The 19,567-nt window shown below is 39.7% G+C and overlaps 5 protein-coding genes across 5 annotated transcripts in view; 1 reads left to right on the top strand and 4 right to left on the bottom strand.

Annotated features, from left to right (window-relative positions):
• Nucleotides 1-190: 190 nt before the first annotated feature.
• On the bottom strand, nt 191-3,334 carry LOC121902311 (protocadherin alpha-8-like). The gene is made up of 2 exons (XM_042419571.1): nt 977-3,334; nt 191-220 (listed from the first exon to the last, which is right to left on the bottom strand). The coding sequence occupies exons 1-2, from the start codon at nt 3,332-3,334 to the stop codon at nt 191-193; spliced, it is 2,388 nt and encodes a 795-aa protein (XP_042275505.1).
• Nucleotides 3,335-4,638: 1,304 nt separating this feature from the next.
• Nucleotides 4,639-7,023, bottom strand: LOC121902309 (protocadherin alpha-8-like). Its single transcript, XM_042419570.1, has one exon. The coding sequence runs from the start codon at nt 7,021-7,023 to the stop codon at nt 4,639-4,641; it is 2,385 nt and encodes a 794-aa protein (XP_042275504.1).
• A 964-nt stretch (nt 7,024-7,987) lies between these two features.
• Nucleotides 7,988-11,891, bottom strand: LOC121902308 (protocadherin alpha-3-like). Its single transcript, XM_042419569.1, has 3 exons — nt 9,540-11,891; nt 8,141-8,167; nt 7,988-8,035 (listed from the first exon to the last, which is right to left on the bottom strand). The coding sequence occupies exons 1-3, from the start codon at nt 11,889-11,891 to the stop codon at nt 7,988-7,990; spliced, it is 2,427 nt and encodes an 808-aa protein (XP_042275503.1).
• Nucleotides 11,892-12,020: 129 nt separating this feature from the next.
• LOC121902307 (protocadherin alpha-3-like) lies at nt 12,021-16,882 on the bottom strand. Its single transcript, XM_042419568.1, has 2 exons — nt 12,765-16,882; nt 12,021-12,107 (listed from the first exon to the last, which is right to left on the bottom strand). The coding sequence occupies exons 1-2, from the start codon at nt 15,123-15,125 to the stop codon at nt 12,021-12,023; spliced, it is 2,448 nt and encodes an 815-aa protein (XP_042275502.1). The 5' UTR covers nt 15,126-16,882.
• Nucleotides 14,008-19,567, top strand: part of fgf18a (fibroblast growth factor 18a) — a 112,566-nt gene continuing 107,006 nt past the window's right edge. The window contains exon 1 of the mRNA XM_042419859.1: nt 14,008-14,074. The gene's annotated coding sequence lies outside the window, so the exon portion shown is untranslated. The remainder of the gene's footprint in view (nt 14,075-19,567) is intronic.

Below are 19,567 nucleotides of genomic sequence, written 5' to 3'. Positions count from 1 at the left end.
TACTTAAAGAATCTACTATCACCATGACGAAACCATCACGATTCCACCTTTGTTCTTCCCCATCACACTGTTCTCTTTGTGTAGCAAACAAAATGTATAGAATTGCTCCAGATAGATTGTAAAACGGGCTTCTCATTTGTTAAATTCGACTATAGTTAGTGGGCTTGGCATTCAAAATGAGCAATGTTTATTACGTGTCTTCATTCTCCATCACTGTACACTGTTATGTATGAACACAAAGACGCAAAGGCATTTCAGCAACATGGATAGATACATGACCCTGGCCCTTTGCCTGTCTCTTTCTTAAAAAAGAAATAGTAGTCCTGACTTAAAATTATTATTGCTTATACGAATCAACAGGAACGCTAGCAACTTCAAACTTTACTATTAGTTGTTCTATGAAATTTAGTTGAATGTTTACAGAACTGTCACAGACACACACCAAAGTAGAGATACGTCAGCGTACTTCAGTGCCATGGACAGTCGTCACATTTAGGAAGATTTTCCTCTTTAAAATGGATGACAGAAGATATTTATATATTTTATCTATTCTAAATATTTGGTATTCACCAGCTTACGTAGATTATAAATTATAAAATCAGATGGTGTGTCAAGTAAGGGGAAAACTGTGGATCTTTGTGGCTATTGTCGACACAACAAATAAAAGAAAGCAAGCCATTTGTTATACTGATTTGCAAAACCACATCTCTTTTTATGGAAACAACAACAAACAACACTGTCTGGTCAATACCGTATGTCTTAAGAAATTTGGACTAAACGGCACAGATTCACAATTAATGAGCATCACAATGATCAGGTTTGTAACATATTTTGTTATGGTTTATTTCGATCTGTTTTGCAGTTCCCTTTGTAGAAAGGCATTGAGAGAGATGGAAAAATGCTATTAAGCAAAAAGCAAAGACAGAACGGAATACATGTAAACATGCTATATATCACATCGTTTTAAAGTTCTTACCTCTCCAGATGTTCCTCTTCTGTCAGGAAGCACCAGAGTATTGGCATGGCTGCCTGGGACTATGGTAGACCCTATACTCATTCTGGGTCCAACTAACATGTAGCGTTTGTCTCCAGATCTGTACTGGATGCTGTGACATAGTGTCCCATCATAATTTGCATCTTGTAGATATTTAGAAGTATAGTCTGTGGTTTTGGAGCACTGCATTGCAATCAGCACGACGATACTGATGAGAAACAGTGCTGAAACTGAGCCCAAAGTTATCATCAGGTAAAAAGTCACATCATTCCCCTCATCATCTTTTGCTGAACTTTTGACATCAGAAGCTGCAAAAGCTTCTTTGGGCTCCACAAGTTTGACAATCACAGTAGCTGTTGCTGAGAGTGAAACGTTCCCATTATCTTTGACCAGTATGACCAGTTTATGCTCAGCCTCGTCTGTCTCTGTGAATGAGCGAAGTGTTCTGATCTGTCCTGTATAGCGGTCCAAACCAAAGAGACTGTGGTCAGTAACTTGCTGCAGTGAAAAGAGTAACCAGCCGTTATATCCTATATCAGCGTCATAGGCTCTGACTTTAGTCACCAAGTGTCCTGCGTTCACATTGCGGGGAATCTCCTCCACACCTTCAGCAGAACCGTTAGAGCTGACTGGATACAGGATGACTGGAGCGTTGTCGTTCTGATCCAGAATAAACACGTTCACAGTGACGTTGCTGCTTAGTGACGGAGTTCCAGAATCTGTGGCGACAACTTGGAACTTGAACGTTTTCAGAGTTTCAAAGTCGAAACTTTTTAGCGCTGAAACGTGTCCATTATCTGAATTTATATTCAAAAATGTTGCCATTTTAACTTGACTGCCTTCCTCTCTAACTATATGATAAGTTAGAGCCGCATTTTCATTTAAGTCTTTATCTGAAGCCGTAATAGAAAAAATTGGGTTTCCAGCGACGTTATTTTCCACCAGGTAAAGTTCAATTGGATTATGCAGAAATTCTGGGATATTATCATTCACGTCTGATACCTCAATACTCAGAGTTTTAAATGCGGATAGAGGAGGCTGGCCACAGTCTGTAGCTGTTATTGTGATGTCATAATGTGAAACTGATTCTCGATCCAGGCGATGTTTCAAAACTAAAGAGTACATATTATCTTGAAATGATGGTTTTAATTCGAATGGCACATTTTCTGAAAGACTACATATTACTTTACCGTTTAAACCGGCGTCTTTGTCTGTAATACTAACAAGAGAAACGACAGTTCCAGGCTTTGAATCTTCAGATACCATGTTTGACAGGGATGTCACCTCTATTTCAGGTTTGTTGTCATTTTCATCGACTACTTTGATGATTACAATGCAGTCAGCACTCATTGGAGGTTGTCCTTTGTCAGTGGCATGGACGTCTAACTTATAAACGTCAGCCTTCTCAAAGTCAATTTCGCTCTTTACTCTAATTTCACCAGTGTCTTTATCCAAGCTAAACATGTCATATATTTTATGGTCAAGTTCACCACCGAAAAAATATTCAATATTTCCATTTGAACCGTCATCCACATCAGTCGCCTCCACCTTGATCACAGTCGTATCTGTATCCACATTTTCATGTATCGTTACCGAATACACTTCTTGGCTAAATACCGGATGGTTATCATTTGAATCAAGAACTATGACTGTGACATTAAGAGTCCCTGATCTCGGTGGATTTCCACCGTCAACTGCTGTCAGAATCAGTTTGTGCTCATGGTGCTTTTCACGATCTAGAGACTTTTGCAAGACTAAGAATGGTACCTTGTCGTCTGCTCTGTCACGAATTTGTACACTAAAATATTCATTGTGGTTTAATTTGTACACTCGCACCGTATTAACTACAACATCTGGATCGCGTGCAGTCGGTAACTGGAAGCGTCTGCCTGGAAGAGTAGACTCATAGATTTCTAATATTTTTTCTTCCTCTTGAAAACTGGGTGAATTATCATTAACATCTATGATTTCAACTCCAACATAATGTACTTCCATTGGGTTCTCAGCTACCATTTTTAGGTTCATTAAACATGGCGAAACGCTTTCACAGAGCTCCTCTCGGTCGATGTTTTTATGCACATACAAGACGCCACTGTTCTGATTTACTTCAAACTGAGCATCTTCAGTTCCTGAAACAATACGAAACCGTCTTTCCTCCAGCGAACTGATGTCCAGTCCTAGATCTTTGCCGACATTTCCAACGATAGTTCCCACTTTTACTTCCTCTGGAATTGAATATTTTATCTGAGCTGAAACCTGCTCCACGCAGTTGAGCATCAAAGAGAGACGGAGGGCTACCCACCAGGACTGTACTCCTCGTCTTTGTCCTCCGGCTCCCATCGTTTTACCTTTGATTGGTATTATATCCACTCAGAGGTCCATACGAAAAACGAAATTGCCTAAGCCACAAAATATACTGCTGAAATATATCCCATATTTTCAACTTGTCTATGTACACCCGTCAGAACGGCAACACCGGTTACTGTTGAAGGTACGATCTCTTCTGTGTCGACCTGAACAAAACCTCTGAGGAAGGGGCAGGGCCAGCGCTATAATACAACAGTTTATGCTGATATGACACTGACACCTTGTGGACTGAGCACATTATGACCCCTTATTGAATCAAACCACGTCATAAAGGACTATATCAGTGTGTTTGCAAATTGTAACTCCCGAACCACAAATCATTTATAGTATTGCAAGTTAGACAGTTTTAGATTTCAATAATGCATTTTTATACCGTTTCAGGTAGCTACTATCCCTCATCTCTGTATGGTATGAAACCAATCATCAGACTCTTGAAACGTGCTCATGTTGTGTAAACATAACAGTGATCATATCTTCATTATTGTTACATTATGGCTTCATGTCAAGGCAGTAAGCACTGATAGATTTGAACATTGCGAACTGAATTCCCTTGACAATAATGTTACTTTACGAGAAAAAAAAATATGCAGAATGAATGCACTTTAATGGACAACATTATTCAACCAAGTTTTAATGGTGTGCTTATAAAGTTTTGTAATTCAGATGAATAGAGACCACCGGATTCCTAGACCGGTGGAAAAGTTATATCCAGATTACCAAAACACAGTAGGGTGGCAAACAACACAGTCATTGATTTGTAGTACATAGGCTAAAAAAAATCAAACCACAAGTTTGGTTCCTGAAATCCATAAATAAAACCCACAAAGCTCACAAAGCTTACACTCTGAAAATCACCACAATATAACCAAGCATGATTAAGTGTCAGCACCATGGACAGCGCTACACATTATGCCGTTATGTTGCAATAGTTTTCCTTGTGGAGCAGCCTAAACCTGTTGCTAAAAGAAGTGATATCCAAACTGAAACCTTAATCCGAACTTCTAACCAATACCGCCAAGACTACATTTAAACACCTTGGACAGTGATCTCATATAAACCATGGACAGCGCCACGAAATACGGTGTGACATTAATAACCTCACCACATTTTCTAATTTCAAGAGAGGCATGTGCGCTCACTGATAAGACTTTCATATCATTTACTTCACATAGTAAACTAACTGTTTTATATGTTTCCAAGGTTAATCATACCTGTTAAGAGGAAGTTATCTTAATGTGACTCAGAGTAAATTCCCTGTAAGTTTGCGAAAAATATCTTTAATTAAAATCGAAACATGTGCGTACCTCTTCAGATGCTCTCCTCCTGTCAGGAACCACCAGAGTATTTGCATGGCTGCCTGGGACTATAGTAGATCCTATACTCATCCTGGGTCCAACTAACATGTACCGTTTGTCTCCAGATCTGTACTGAATGCTGTGACACAGTGTCCCATCATAATTTGCGTCTTGTAGATATTTAGAAGTATAGTCTGTGGTTTTGGAGCACTGCATTGCAATCAGCACAATGATACTGATAAGGAAAAGTACAGAAACTGAGCCCAAAGTTATCATCAGATAAAATATAACATTGTCTTCATCATCAACTTTTGCAGAACTTTTGACATCAGAAGCTGCAAAAGCTTCTTTGGGCTCCACAACTTTGACAATCACAGTAGCTGTTGCTGAGAGTGAAACGTTCCCATTGTCTTTGACCAATATGACCAGTTTATGCTCAGCCTCGTCTGTCTCTGTGAATGAGCGAAGTGTTCTGATCTGTCCTGTATAGCGGTCCAAACCAAAGAGACTGTGGTCAGTAACTTGCTGCAGTGAAAAGAGTAACCAGCCGTTATATCCTATATCAGCGTCATAGGCTCTGACTTTAGTCACCAAGTGTCCTGCGTTCACATTGCGGGGAATCTCCTCCACACCTTCAGCAGAACCGTTAGAGCTGACTGGATACAGGATGACTGGAGCGTTGTCGTTCTGATCCAGAATGAACACGTTCACAGTGACGTTGCTGCTTAGTGACGGAGTTCCAGAATCTGTGGCGACAACTTGGAACTGGAACGTTTTCAGAGTTTCAAAGTCGAAACTTTTTAGCGCTGAAACGTGTCCATTTTCTGAATTTATATTCAAAAATGTTGCCATTTTAACTTGACTGCCTTCCTCTCTAACTATATGATAAGTTAGAGCCGCATTTTCATTTAAGTCTTTATCTGAAGCCGTGATAGAAAAAATTGGGTTTCCAGCGACGTTATTTTCCACCAGGTAAAATTCTATTGGATTATGCAGAAATTCTGGGATATTATCATTCACGTCTGATACCTCAATACTCAGAGTTTTAAATGCGGATAGAGGAGGCTGACCACAGTCTGTAGCTGTTATTGTGATGTCATAATGTGAAACTGATTCTCGATCCAAGCGATGTTTCAAAACTAAAGAGTACATATTATCTTGAAATGATGATTTTAATTCGAATGGCACATTTTCTGAAAGACTACATATTACTTTACCGTTCAAACCGGCGTCTTTATCTGTAATACTAATAAGAGAAACCACAGTTCCAGGCTTTGAATCTTCAGATACCATGTTTGACAGGGATGTCACCTCTATTTCAGGTTTGTTGTCATTTTCATCGAGCACTTTAATGATTACCCTGCAATCAGTACTCATTGGAGGTTGTCCTTTGTCAGTGGCATGGACGTCTAACTTATAAACGTCAGCCTTCTCAAAGTCAATTTCGCCCTCTACTCTAATTTCACCAGTGTCTTTATCCAAGCTAAACATGTCATATATTTTAGGGTCAAGTTCACTACCGAAAAAATATTCAATATCTCCATTTGAACCGTCATCCACATCAGTCGCCTTAACCTTGATCACACTTGTTTCAGAATCGACATTTTCATGTATCGTTACCGAATACACTTCTTGGCTAAATACTGGATGGTTATCATTTGAATCAAGAACTATGACTGTGACATTAAGAGTCCCTGATCTCGGTGGATTTCCACCGTCAACTGCTGTCAGAATCAATTTGTGCTCGTGGTGCTTTTCTCGGTCCAGGGACTTTTGCAAAACTAAGAATGGTATCTTGTCCTCTCCTCTCTCACGAATTTGGACACTAAAATATTCATTGTGGTTTAATTTGTACACTCGCACCGTATTAACTACAACATCTGGATCGCGTGCAGTTGGTAACTGAAAACGTTTGCCTGGGACAGTCGACTCAGAGATTTCTAATATTTTTTCTTCTTCCTGAAAACTGGGTGAATTATCATTAACATCTATGATTTCAACTCCAACATAATGTACTTCCATTGGGTTCTCAGCTACCATTTTTAGGTTCATTAAACATGGCGAAACGCTTTCACAGAGCTCCTCTCGGTCGATCTTTTTATGCACATACAAGACGCCACTGTTCTGATTTACTTCAAACTGAGCATCTTCAGTTCCTGAAACAATACGAAACCGTCTTTCCTCCAGCGAACTGATGTCCAGTCCTAGATCCTTGCCGACATTTCCAACGATAGTTTCCACTTTTACTTCCTCTGGAATTGAATATTTTATCTGAGCTGAAACCTGCTCCACGCAGCTGAGCATCAAAGAGAGACGGAGGGCTACCCACCAGGACTGTACTCCTCGTCTTTGTCCTCCGGCTCCCATCGTTTTACCTTTGATTGATATTATATCCACTCAGTGGTCCATACCAAAAACGAAAATGCCTAAGCCACAAAATATGCTGTTGAAATATATCCCATAAATTTGAACTTGTCTATGTACACCCGTCAGAACGGCAAAACTGGTTACTGTTGAAGGTACTGTCTCTTCTGTGTCGACCTGAACAAAACCTCTGAGGAAGGGGCAGGGCCAGCGCTATAATATAACAGCTAACGCTGATATGACACTGACACCCTGTGGACTGAACACATTATGACCCTGATTGAGTCAAACGACTATATCAGTGTGTCTGCAAGTTGTAACTCCTGAACTACAAATCATTTATAGTATTGCTGACTATTTTTTAATGCAGGTTAGATCATTTTAGATTTTGTGATGTAGGTTTTCTACCCTTCCAGGTAGCTACTTTCCCTTCATCTCTGTATAGTATGACAATCAATCACGACTCTTAAAATGTGTTTATGTTGTGTCATGATAACAGCGAACATGTCAGTGTACATGTGTGTATGTTAGTATTATATTATGCTTCGTGGCAAGGCAGTATAAGCACGGGTAGATTTGAAAAATGTGCACTATGTTACTCAAACAAAAATGTATGCAGACTGGATGCACTGTGCACAACGTGATTTAGCCAAGTAGAACGTGTTCCTGGATCAACATCCACATTGCGGTCCTGGATCAACATTGCGATCAACCAATCACAGCCCTCTGACATCATCAGTGTGCTGCTCCTGTCATTCTCTCAAAATTTCTTTTTGGCACCAGAGACAGTTTCTCTAATGAATAAGTATGGTTTAACTAGCCACCAACAGGGGTAGTTCACATCATAAGTTGTTTCCAGAAAAACTACAATGTTCCTGTTCATTTTATTGATGAATTATTCTGACCACAGCAAAATTAGGGCTCTTTTATTATCTTTACCCTTTATGTTAGTGAACAATATTCTAGCTTAACTTGCTAGTAGCTCATACAGCCACAGCTCTAGGTAGGTACTAGTCTGTAAGGATAAATATTAATGACTTAAAGACATGCAGTTACGGATTTTGTTGAGTTGTCTGACTATTAATAAATTGATAAATTCAATTAGGAAAACTTAGCTTACCTCTGAGGAAAAGAAGCACAACTGTCTCTGGGGCCAAAAAGAAATTTTGAGAGAATGACAGGAGCAGCACACTGATGATGTCAGAGGGCTGTGATTGGTTGATCACAATGTTGATCCAGGAACACGTTCTACTTGGCTAAATCACGTCGTGCGATGCACTGTAGTGAAAAACATTACTTAAGCAAGTTTTAAGGGTGTGCTTATAGACTTTCGTAATTCAAATGGATGAAAACACCGGATGCGTGGAACGGTGGAGAAGGTAAATTCAGATTACTAAGTAAAATAGACAGTGATTTATAGAAAATAGGTTAAAATGCAAACCGCAAGTTTGGTTCTTTAAATCCATCAATAAAATCAAAAAGCTCTCAAACGAAACTTACACTCTAACTTGAAAATCAACAAAATATGTCAAACCATGGCTACGTGTCAGCACCATGGACAGCGCTACGAAATATGTCGCTACGAAATATGTCGCAGCCTAAACGTGTTGCTTAAAAAAGTAATATCCAAAGTGAAACTTTAATCCCAAGTTCAAATTCACGACAATCTAACCAATACCACCATGACTACATTTCAACACCTTGGACAGTGCTATAATATAAACCTTGCATAGCGCCACAGTGTCATGAACACATTTTCTAATTTCAGTACAGGTATAAGTGTCATTGATAAGACTTAGATGAAAACGATATAAAACAATTCAAATCATTTACTGTTTAGTAAACATTGACTGTTTTTAATGTTACTAAAGGTAATCTTATCTGTTAGGAGGAAATCATCTCAATGTACAGTACTGTGCAAAAGTTTTAGGCACCCTAGATGTTTAGATTCTTATCCATTATGCAATACCATCAGGGAGGTGTCTGATCGGTCCCAAATTTATTCATGACATGACAATGACCCCAAGCATACAGCTAGAGTCATAAAGAACTATTTTCAGCAACAAGAAGAATGATGAGTCCTGCAACAGATGGTATGGTATGGCCCCCACAGAGCCCTATTCTCAACATCATGGAGTCAATCTGGGATTACACGAAGAAGCACCTGAGATGGCCTAAATAAAAAATCTACAGAAGAACATTCTTTCTCCAGGATGGTTACAACAACCTACCTGCCAGTTACCATGAAAAACTGTGTTAAAGTGTACCGAGGAGAACTACTGCTGTTTTAAAGGCAAAGCTGCTCACAGCAAATATTGGTTTCATTTCGGTTTCTGCTCTTTACTCAACTTTGTAAGAAGTTAATTGATAAATTAAAACTATTTATAGCAATATTTTTGTAAGCATTCTCACTTAAATTTTAGTGCGTAAAACCTTTGCACAGTATTGTAACACAGTAAATTCAGTATAACTATGTGAAAAATATTGTATCCTCAATTAAAATTGAAACATGGGCTTACCTCTCCAGATGTCCCTCTTCTGTCAGGAAGCACCAGAGTATTTGCATGGCTGCCCGGGACTATGGTAGATCCTATACTCATCCTGGGTCCAACTAACATGTAGCGTTTGTCTCCAGATCTGTACTGGATGCTGTGACACAGTGTCCCATCATAATTTGCGTCTTGTAGATATTTAGAAGTATAGTCTGTGGATTTGGAGCACTGCATTGCAATCAACACGATGATACTGATGAGAAAAAGTACAGAAACTGAGCCCAAAGTTATCATCAAGTAAAATGTAACATTGTCTTCATCGTCAACTTTAGTTGAACTCTTCACATCAGAAGCTGCAAAAGCTTCTTTGGGCTCCACAAGTTTGACAATCACAGTAGCTGTTGCCGAGAGTGACACGTTCCCATTGTCTTTGACCAATATGACCAGTTTATGCTCAGCTTCGTCTGTCTCTGTGAATGAGCGAAGTGTTCTGATCTGTCCTGTATAGCGGTCCAAACCAAAGAGACTGTGATCAGTAACTTGCTGCAGTGAAAAGAGTAACCAGCCGTTATATCCTATATCAGCGTCATAGGCTCTGACTTTAGTCACCAAGTGTCCTGCGTTCACATTGCGGGGAATCTCCTCCACACCTTCAGCAGAACCGTTAGAGCTGACTGGATACAGGATGACTGGAGCGTTGTCGTTCTGATCCAGAATGAACACGTTCACTGTGACGTTGCTGCTTAATGACGGAGTTCCAGAATCTGTGGCAACAACTTGGAACTGGAACGTTTTCACTGTTTCAAAGTCAAAACTTTTTAGCGCTGATATTTGCCCGTTATCCGAATTGACATTCAGGAATGATGTCATGTCACCTTGCAGCCTATCACCTCTCACAATGTGGTATGTGATCGCTGCATTTTCATTCAGATCATTATCAACAGCACTTACAGAAAATATGGATGCGCCCGGAGCATTGTTTTCTAACATGTAAAGTTCAAATGGATTCTGGCTGAATTTCGGTCTGTTATCATTCACGTCTGACACCTGAACACTCAAGGCTTTTACGGTGGAAAGTGGGGTTTCACCACAGTCAATAGCTGTTATTGTGATTTCATAATGGGACACATTTTCTCGGTCTAAACGCCCCTTTGTGACTAGAGAGTACATGTTTTCCTCAATGGATGGCGTCAAATCAAACGGAACATTATCCGAGATTGTACAAATAACTTTCCCATTAACGCCTGAATCTCTGTCCGTAACACTGATGAGAGAGATAACAGTGCCAGGTTTTGAGTCTTCGGGGACTAAGTTACGTAGTGATGTGACTTCAATTTCTGGTTTATTATCGTTCACATCTTGAATTTTTATCACAACTCTGCTTTCGGCCGTCCACGGTGGCTGGCCTTTATCTGAAGCCTGCAAATCTAGTCTGTAAATCTCAGTGTCCTCAAAGTCCACATTTCCTTTAACTCGAATCTCACCAGTAACGCTGTCCAATTCAAAGGTATCTAGCACTTTTTTCTTTTGTGTTTTGCCAAAGCTGTATTCAATCTCGCTATTCGAGCCTTCATCTAAATCGGTAGCGTTTAATCTGACTACAAGGGTTCCAATGGGAGCATTTTCATCTATTGACACTGTATGTATATCTTTGCTGAACACAGGTCGATTATCATTTGCATCCAACACAGTGACAGTTAGATTAAGGCTCCCAGATCTCGACGGACTGCCGCCATCAAGAGCCGTTAACACTAAACGATGTTCTGCCTTTTGCTCCCTATCCAAAGGCTTTTTTAGCACTAAAAACGGTATTTTGTCCTCCTCGCTGTCTCTGACTTCAATATCAAAAAGATCATTTGGGCTCAACTTATACAATCGGACTGATTGTGCACTGACATCAGGGTCTCTAGCGGCATGAATTTGGAAACGAGTACCTGGTGGAATAAGCTCTGCTATTTCCAGTCGCTGCTCGTTTTCCGGAAAGGTCGGTTCATGGTCATTAACATCTGTTATTTGAACGCTAACGTAATGTATTTCCAATGGGCTCTCAACAACAATTTTCAGATTTATCAAACAAACCTTAGTTCCATCACAAAGCTCTTCGCGGTCCATACTTTGTCCAACATACAAGACTCCATTGTTCTGATTCAACTGAAACAGAGCATGATTTGGACCCGAAACTATACGAAACCGCCTGTCTGTCAAAGTGCTAATGTCAAGCCCCAAGTCCTTGGCAACATTTCCAACAGGAGTTCCCACTTGCACTTCTTCTGGAACTGAGTATCTTAACTGAGCCAAAATACGCTTCCCAAAGCACAGCAACAAAATCCCAGCAATCCACCAGCAGTTCACTCGGCGCCTTTGTCCTCGTTCTCCCATTGTGAAGCAACAAAATGAAGCCTTCTTTAAATCAAATGCAGTGACACAAGTCTTCATTAAATCAGTCTGAGTAGTTACATTTCACGATTCCCAAATACGAGTTTTCACACACAAAATATTAACCGCTACTTATATTATTTGATACACAGCCTTCGATGTGTACTCCGTCAGCCATACCGCCCACATCAGAGAAGATCCAGAGATGATGGGCAGGGCCTGCACAGAATCAGCAAACCAACCATTATCGAGGCCACACTGACTCCATGTGGCCGGTGGGCTTCAGTACGATATGATTTTCATCACAGGGGACCAGATATCACAAGTGTTTTACTTCACTACACCCTTCTCTCGGAAACTGTATCACAATCGACTTCTATATGACTCCATGCTGCCCATAGTCCAGTAGTGAAGGACACGAAAGGAGCTGGAGAAAACGTCCTTCAAAGTCTCACACTGTGTAGGATGCTTGGGTCTGCCTTATCCAGCAAGTCAGCTTAATGTTTAGTATGTTTTTCAGCGACTCATATATGTCGTTAATAGACAATAACATCTGCAATTGTTAAATAACATTAAATTCCATCAACTTTAAATTATTTCGTAGAAGTAGGATCGAGTCAGTATGGAACAGAAGATTGTTGTAATTGTATTTCCAAAACATGCTGAATATTGACATAACCTGGGGAAGTTTAAGCAGTAGAAATGAAATAAATTTCAGCACCATGGACAGCGCAATTTCACAACAGCATGGTCAAATCAGCAAAAAAAGTTGTTTTTTTTAATGTATCTAATTGTGTACTATTTAATATTGTTGTGCGAAAGCATGTAATAATAATAATAATAATAATAATAATAATAATAATAATAAACATTTACCTCTTCAGATGCTCTCCTCCTGTCAGGGACCACAAGTGTATTTGCATGGCTGCCCGGAACAATAGTAGATCCTATACTCATTCTGGGTCCAACTAACATGTAGCGTTTGTCTCCAGATCTGTACTGGATGCTGTGACACAGTGTTCCGTCATAATTAGCGTCTTGTAAATACTTGGAGGAATAGTCTGTAGATTTTGAGCACTGCATTGCAATCAGAACGATGATACTGACAAGAAAAAGTATAGACACTGAGCCCAAAGTTATAATCAAGTAAAATACAATATTATTTTCTCCTTGATCGTTTGCCGCGCTGGTAACATCAGATGCTGCAAAAGCTTCTTTGGGCTCCACAAGTTTGACAATCACAGTAGCTGTTGCTGAGAGTGAAACGTTCCCATTATCTTTGACCAGTATGACCAGTTTATGCTCAGCCTCGTCTGTCTCTGTGAATGAGCGAAGTGTTCTGATCTGTCCTGTATAGCGGTCCAAACCAAAGAGACTGTGGTCAGTAACTTGCTGCAGTGAAAAGAGTAACCAGCCGTTATATCCTATATCAGCGTCATAGGCTCTGACTTTAGTCACCAAGTGTCCTGCGTTCACATTGCGGGGAATCTCCTCCACACCTTCAGCAGAACCGTTAGAGCTGACTGGATACAGGATGACTGGAGCGTTGTCGTTCTGATCCAGAATGAACACGTTCACAGTGACGTTGCTGCTTAGTGACGGAGTTCCAGAATCTGTGGCGACAACTTGGAACTTGAACGTTTTCAGAGTTTCAAAGTCGAAACTTTTTAGCGCTGAAATTGCGCCACTGGCTTCATTTATATTCAAAAAGGAGGTCACAGTGGGTCCCGGACTCTTACGATCGAGTGTGTATATAACTGCAGCATTTTCATCCCCATCAGCATCAGCCGCGCTCACTGAAAAAAATGACACTCCGGGCTTGTTGTTTTCAAGCACGTAAAAATTGTATGGGCTTTCAGTGAATAAAGGACTATTATCATTAACATCTAGCACATCTACTTGTATCACCTTCGTAGATGACAGAGAGGGAGTCCCTAAATCCTTTGCCGTTATTGTAATATTATACATATGTACTGTTTCCTTGTCTAGGTTTTCCTTGGTGACCAAAGAGTATGACTGTCCGTCTGGGGATGGCTTTAAGTCAAAAGGCAAGTGACCCGGCACACTGCAGACCACCTGTCCGTTCACACCTGAGTCAAGATCCGTCACACCCACCAGCGCCACCACCGTTCCAGGAGGTGCATCCTCTGGAATGCGACTCGAGAGGGATGTGATGTCTATTTCAGGTGGGTTATCGTTCACGTCTTCAACTTTAACAACCACGTTGCAGTGTGTGGAGAGAGACACGGCACCTTTGTCCGCAGCCAGTACCTTAATCTCGTACAATTGCTTTTCCTCGAAATCAAGGCCTCCTTTCACAGTTAGTTTGCCAGTTCTGCTATTTAAATCGAAAGGCTCAGTTGAGAGTCCTCTTAGTTTGCTCCGTATTGAATATTCGACCTCACCGTTCATCCCTTCATCCAAGTCAGATGCATCCACTGTCAGGAGAAACGTCCCCGCAGGTGCGTTTTCCTTTACCGTAATAGTGTATTTCTGTCTATCACATACTGGTGAGTTGTCATTTATATCAGATACAACAACAGTGATATTAATAGAACTAGATTTTGATGGTTTACCTCCGTCTGCAGCTGTTAACAGTAACCAGTGTTGAGCAGTGTGTTCTCTATCCAATGATCGCTGTAATATAAGGAATGGAACCTTCCCATCTTCCCCAAATTCCTCAGTTTCCAGGCGAAAATATTGGTTATGGTTTAGTTTATACGATTGTAGGGAATTCAAACCAACATCTAAGTCGTGTGCCCCTTCCATTTGAAATCGAGATCCAATTATGGCAGACTCCAGCACCTCTAATGTGTAGTTTTCATCAGGAAATTTCGGCGAATTGTCGTTTATGTCGCGTATTTCAACTATTACTTGGTGCATTTCCAGAGGGTTTTCTACAACTGCTTTCAGATTTGTGATGCACGGAACAGTGTTTCCACACAGTTCCTCTCTGTCTACTCTCTGGTACACTAACAAAACTCCATCTGTCTGATTTACCTTAAACAGATCCTGCTTTGTTCCTGACACGACACGGAGATTCCTATCCGCCAGTCTCCCAAGATCTAATCCAAGGTCTTTGGCTACATTTCCAACTGCAGTGCCTAATTTCAATTCTTCCAGAATTGAATATCGTATTTGAGCAGAGATCCCCTTCAGATGAGTAACAATCAGCAGCGCCAGACAAAAAGAAATCCACACATGCAGCCATTGTCCTTTGATGTCCGTTATCGCCATTGTTTGACAGAAGTCTTTTACTCAACGACCATAAATCCGTCAACAAATTCGCAATGATTTTCAGTTTCCTCTTAAGCATAAAAAATCAAAAGTCTGCAGGAACATCATTCTGGCAGCAGAATAAGGGCTGTTTAGGTCCGCTCCTCCACGCGTCTCTTTGGGTTGCCACTGAATGCACATGTAAAAAAAAAAAAAAAAAAAAAACATCTCACACACAACCACTATGATAATATATAATGTAACAGCACCACCTATTGTCACTGAAACGATGCTGCAGTGACCATAAAACGGTTTCTTCGAGTTTAGCCTACAGTAACACCAAGTAATGTCAAATCATGTTTTTTGTCTTTTGTGTCCCATTGTATTACAGTGTCTCCCACAACATTATTTGTCTCATTAACCTGTTTTAATTCCACACATTCTTCAGAAAACAATTTAACAAACTAGACATAAGCCACATAATTTAACAATGTAATTGTTGCCAAAACACTTGACCTTTAAGGTTATAAAGGATGTAAATGCCAGTTTCATTGTTTTTATGTCACGTTTCCTTGTTTTCTTGGAAAACAAGTGCAATTGAAATTCAAGTAACCAGTCATTACTGGGATTTTTGTTCTCCATATATTTATATGCTTGCCTGTACAAAAATTTCCCTTGTTTGCATGTTCAGCTTCAAATAATACTAAGTTACATAGTACACAGTGCATATAGGAAACGTATTGAATATTTTTAGGAAAAATATTCGAACCCCTAAAATACAGCGTTTTTTAAATTTTTTTGTGTCAGTGTTTTTGGCCTTATGTAGATAAAGTTGTTGACATTCACATTCCTTCTCCTTAAACTCTGTGTGATCTATCCAGCACACTCCCATCATGTGTCTCCTAATCTAGAGGTGAGCAGTGACATCCCATGGATTAAACCTGCATGTGCAGCTATGATGAGCTCATGTCTGCTCTACATTGCTCATGTGCATTTCTGCCTCGTGTCTCATGCAGCAGCCTTACTGTACTGCAACATATAAAATAAATAATGGTAGAAAAGAAAAAAAGATGATTATACTACAAGAAAACAAAGTGACCTACATAATAAACACCTCAAATCTGCGCACCCCTCCCACCTGCTATGTATTGATTTTGGATTGAGGTCAAACATATACGTGCGCGTGCACGAGCTCTGCCGCATTGTGCATCACCATGTCTTCCTGCATCGTTCCTCTCACGCTGCAGCAATTTTAGCAGACTGCAATTTCCTTTGTCATCAGCCCTTATAAGGCAAATGTAGCGGTAATATTTAGCAGAGAATGCTAATCTGATGTGGGCGAGCTGCGGCTGCTGCTCTGTGAAGAGGAGGAGGGGGGCTCGTCAGAATTTTAAATTACAGGCTGCTTCAGAGCACACCGCGGGCTCCAGCGAACAGACAGCACGTCGCCATGGCAACGCAGCTCCATTAGGCAGGTCACTGTCCATGGTGCTGAAAGCAAGTAAACGCCCAGCAAGAAAGGAAGCAAAGGGGGAGGGATGCTGTGAATGCTGCAGACAAAGAAAGGCAGCTGTAGCTACATGTGCTGACTCTGTTAATTCTCTAAAATATGTAAGATGCATTTTCCAATTCACAGTCACATCCCTTCCTTGTTTAATTTACAAGAAAGATTTTGTAATAAGGGTTTCAGGGGGGCTGCCTTGTACCAGGAGCCCATAAAACAAAAAGAAAAAATATGTAATTCTTAAAATACATATTTTCTCCAGTATAAAGATTGTGCATATCAAGAGAGACCACAGTGATATTCCTAATAAATAAATAACATACATTTCATCTGAATATATGGTGTGCATGTGTGCCTAGTAGTGCCAGCTGGTGGTATTTGTAGTGTTTTGTTCCACATTGCTGCATCACTGTGTCTTTATCAGTGTGCCAGTCTGTCAGTGGACCAGAGCAGCAGACAACAGGCAGTAGGAGAGTCTCCTCTTGGGGTTCAGAGGTGATGAGAAGGGAGACTGAGAAATATTTCTTATCTCACGTTACTCTAACCAAATAGAATACTATCAAAACCACACCCACTTTAAGAGTGCCTGCTTTGTTTAAAGACATTACAAAGACACAAATTTTAAGTGCTAAAACATGCTACTAAAATGTTGAGGTATATGGGATATTAAATCAGAATAACTGCTCCTATGGGTCTGAATGTCTTTCCTGCTCACTCATGACCTCATCTCTCTGGGGAGATGAGATCATGTGTGTGCACACACAAAGAGAGGCAGACACGCTCATTACTCTGCCTACAGTAAAAAAAAAAAAAAAAAAACAAAGCCCTGCAAACATAGGTTGAGTGAAAAACAATATTAACACCAACTGATGAATTTTTGAATTACATTGTGATGTAATGTTGAAAATGTGTTTTTATACACTCATTCAGCTGTGCAACTTGTGAGCTTTAGCAGCTATATTTAGAGTCTTAGTTAAGACATAATGTGGTTAGTTATTTTAAACATTATGGCTCTTTTCAGGTTAAGATAGTCATGATGTCCTCGCACACACTGGATGTGCTGACTGTGGTCAGTGATGACAGGCCAGATGGGACACTTGCACCAGTAGCTTGAGCCAATTTCCACTGCAATTCTACATGAGAGAGAGGTGTTGTTGACTCACAGATGCTGTGCAGTGAATTACTGAAAATATTTTTTAAGCATTTGATTCAATTCAAGAATTATGCTTAAAAGACTTTATTGGCCTAAACTGGAGTTCTTTAACACTTTGTGATCCCCAATCTATTGAGAAGTGCACTAGTGTTTTAAAAGTAGCAAATGCAAATAATATGACTATCACAAGGCTTTCCTTAATTCCTTAATTCCTTACTTACCACCTCAAACACTTGTTACTTTAAGTGCAATACCAAATTACTGTAGGTACTGGGACAGATATGCACTTTCAACTATTACATGGAAGCACGAACAGAATTTTCTGCCTATGTGAAGTTTGTTGTTCAGTTTTTTCTGACACAAAGAGATCTTTCTAAGTAAAGCCAATTCATTATATTGCAGAAATAGATGTAGATGGTAACAAGATAACAATTAAATTATTCAGTTTACTTCATTATTATACTTGCCTTGCAGTTGTTTTGTCAATATTATACTGCATATTATTATGCCACTTACACACTGTAGTCCAGTTAAGCCAGTATTGTCCAGTATTGTTCCACAATATGTTATAGATTACTTTTTCCATTGATATAACTATGACAAACAGTGATTCCTAAAATTTCATTTGAATAGATACTTGAGAAAGTACAGAATGACTACATTACCTGCGGTTTGTGTCTGCGGAAGAATAATGTTCCATTGTGGAAATACACACACATAGAGGGGCTACAGGCATGTTTTCCTTTCTTTGACAACTTAGGTACATATTCTTGTGTTGTTACCATATTAATCCATCTCTCTCAGCATCAGAGAAAAAAGATGGGATAAAAATAGAAGCCACAGCTTTGAGAATCCCAGAGGAAGGTCTAGTTTCTACACTTACTACACTTCTATAGTTAGTCAATGGATTACAGTGGCTGAGCAGTGACATTTAAACCTGAATTCAAAATATGACAAAACACTGGTGCTTTAAACACCATCTGTTTAATGATATTCCTGGAAGAAAGTTATAAGTTGTTACCAGTGATTATCAACCGTAAGAACTTGTCCTTCAGTGACAGATAGAGAGAATAAAATAATCTACAGCACATACAGCCATACTTTCATGTGCAAGACATAATCCTGTTACAACATCTGACTTAATGCTTTGATCGTATGAATGCTACTGTATTCATGCTCTCTCACAGGCAAAGTTTCTTTGTTTCTTTCAGCATTGACTGCTAAAACCCTGTGAGTAAATACTGTTTTTTTTTTTTCCAGCAAGTAAGTTTCAATATCAACAATTCATCCTTCAGTATGGAAAACCAGGTATCATGTAATGTGAGGTGACCTTTATGACCCCAGCCAACATGTCTGTCATAAGCTTGACTCTGTGACATGTTTTGATATAAAATATGGTCCAAATTAAAGTACAACTCTATTCAATTAATATCTAGAAAACCTTTGTGTGTACTGTTCCATCATAAAGTCTTCTTAGTCAGTAGATAATGAAAGCTTGCAGTGTTGCCGCCCCTTAATCATCTCACTATGTGAGCAAATGATCAACTAATTAATTACATTGTAATTACTGGATAGTCCTTGCATCAGCAAAATCAACAATTTTCAAACATTGTCATTTCCATAAACTGGACATGTAATGTATGCATTCAAGCAAATTACTGTACCATAAAATGACTCAGACAGAAAATCATACTGGTGACAGATACTGTTCTAAGGCCAGAAGTGCCTGTGTTTAGAAACATCAACTAAAAAGGTCCTAGTGAAGTGAAACTTGAGGATGTTAGCTGACTAGCTGACCAGGGTGAG

Source organism: Thunnus maccoyii, chromosome 8, assembly GCF_910596095.1.
Source record: "Thunnus maccoyii chromosome 8, fThuMac1.1, whole genome shotgun sequence".
Taxonomy (NCBI): domain Eukaryota; kingdom Metazoa; phylum Chordata; class Actinopteri; order Scombriformes; family Scombridae; genus Thunnus; species Thunnus maccoyii.
The sequence above is the reverse complement of the archived record's forward strand: the minus strand, read 5'-3'. Positions and strand labels throughout refer to the sequence as shown.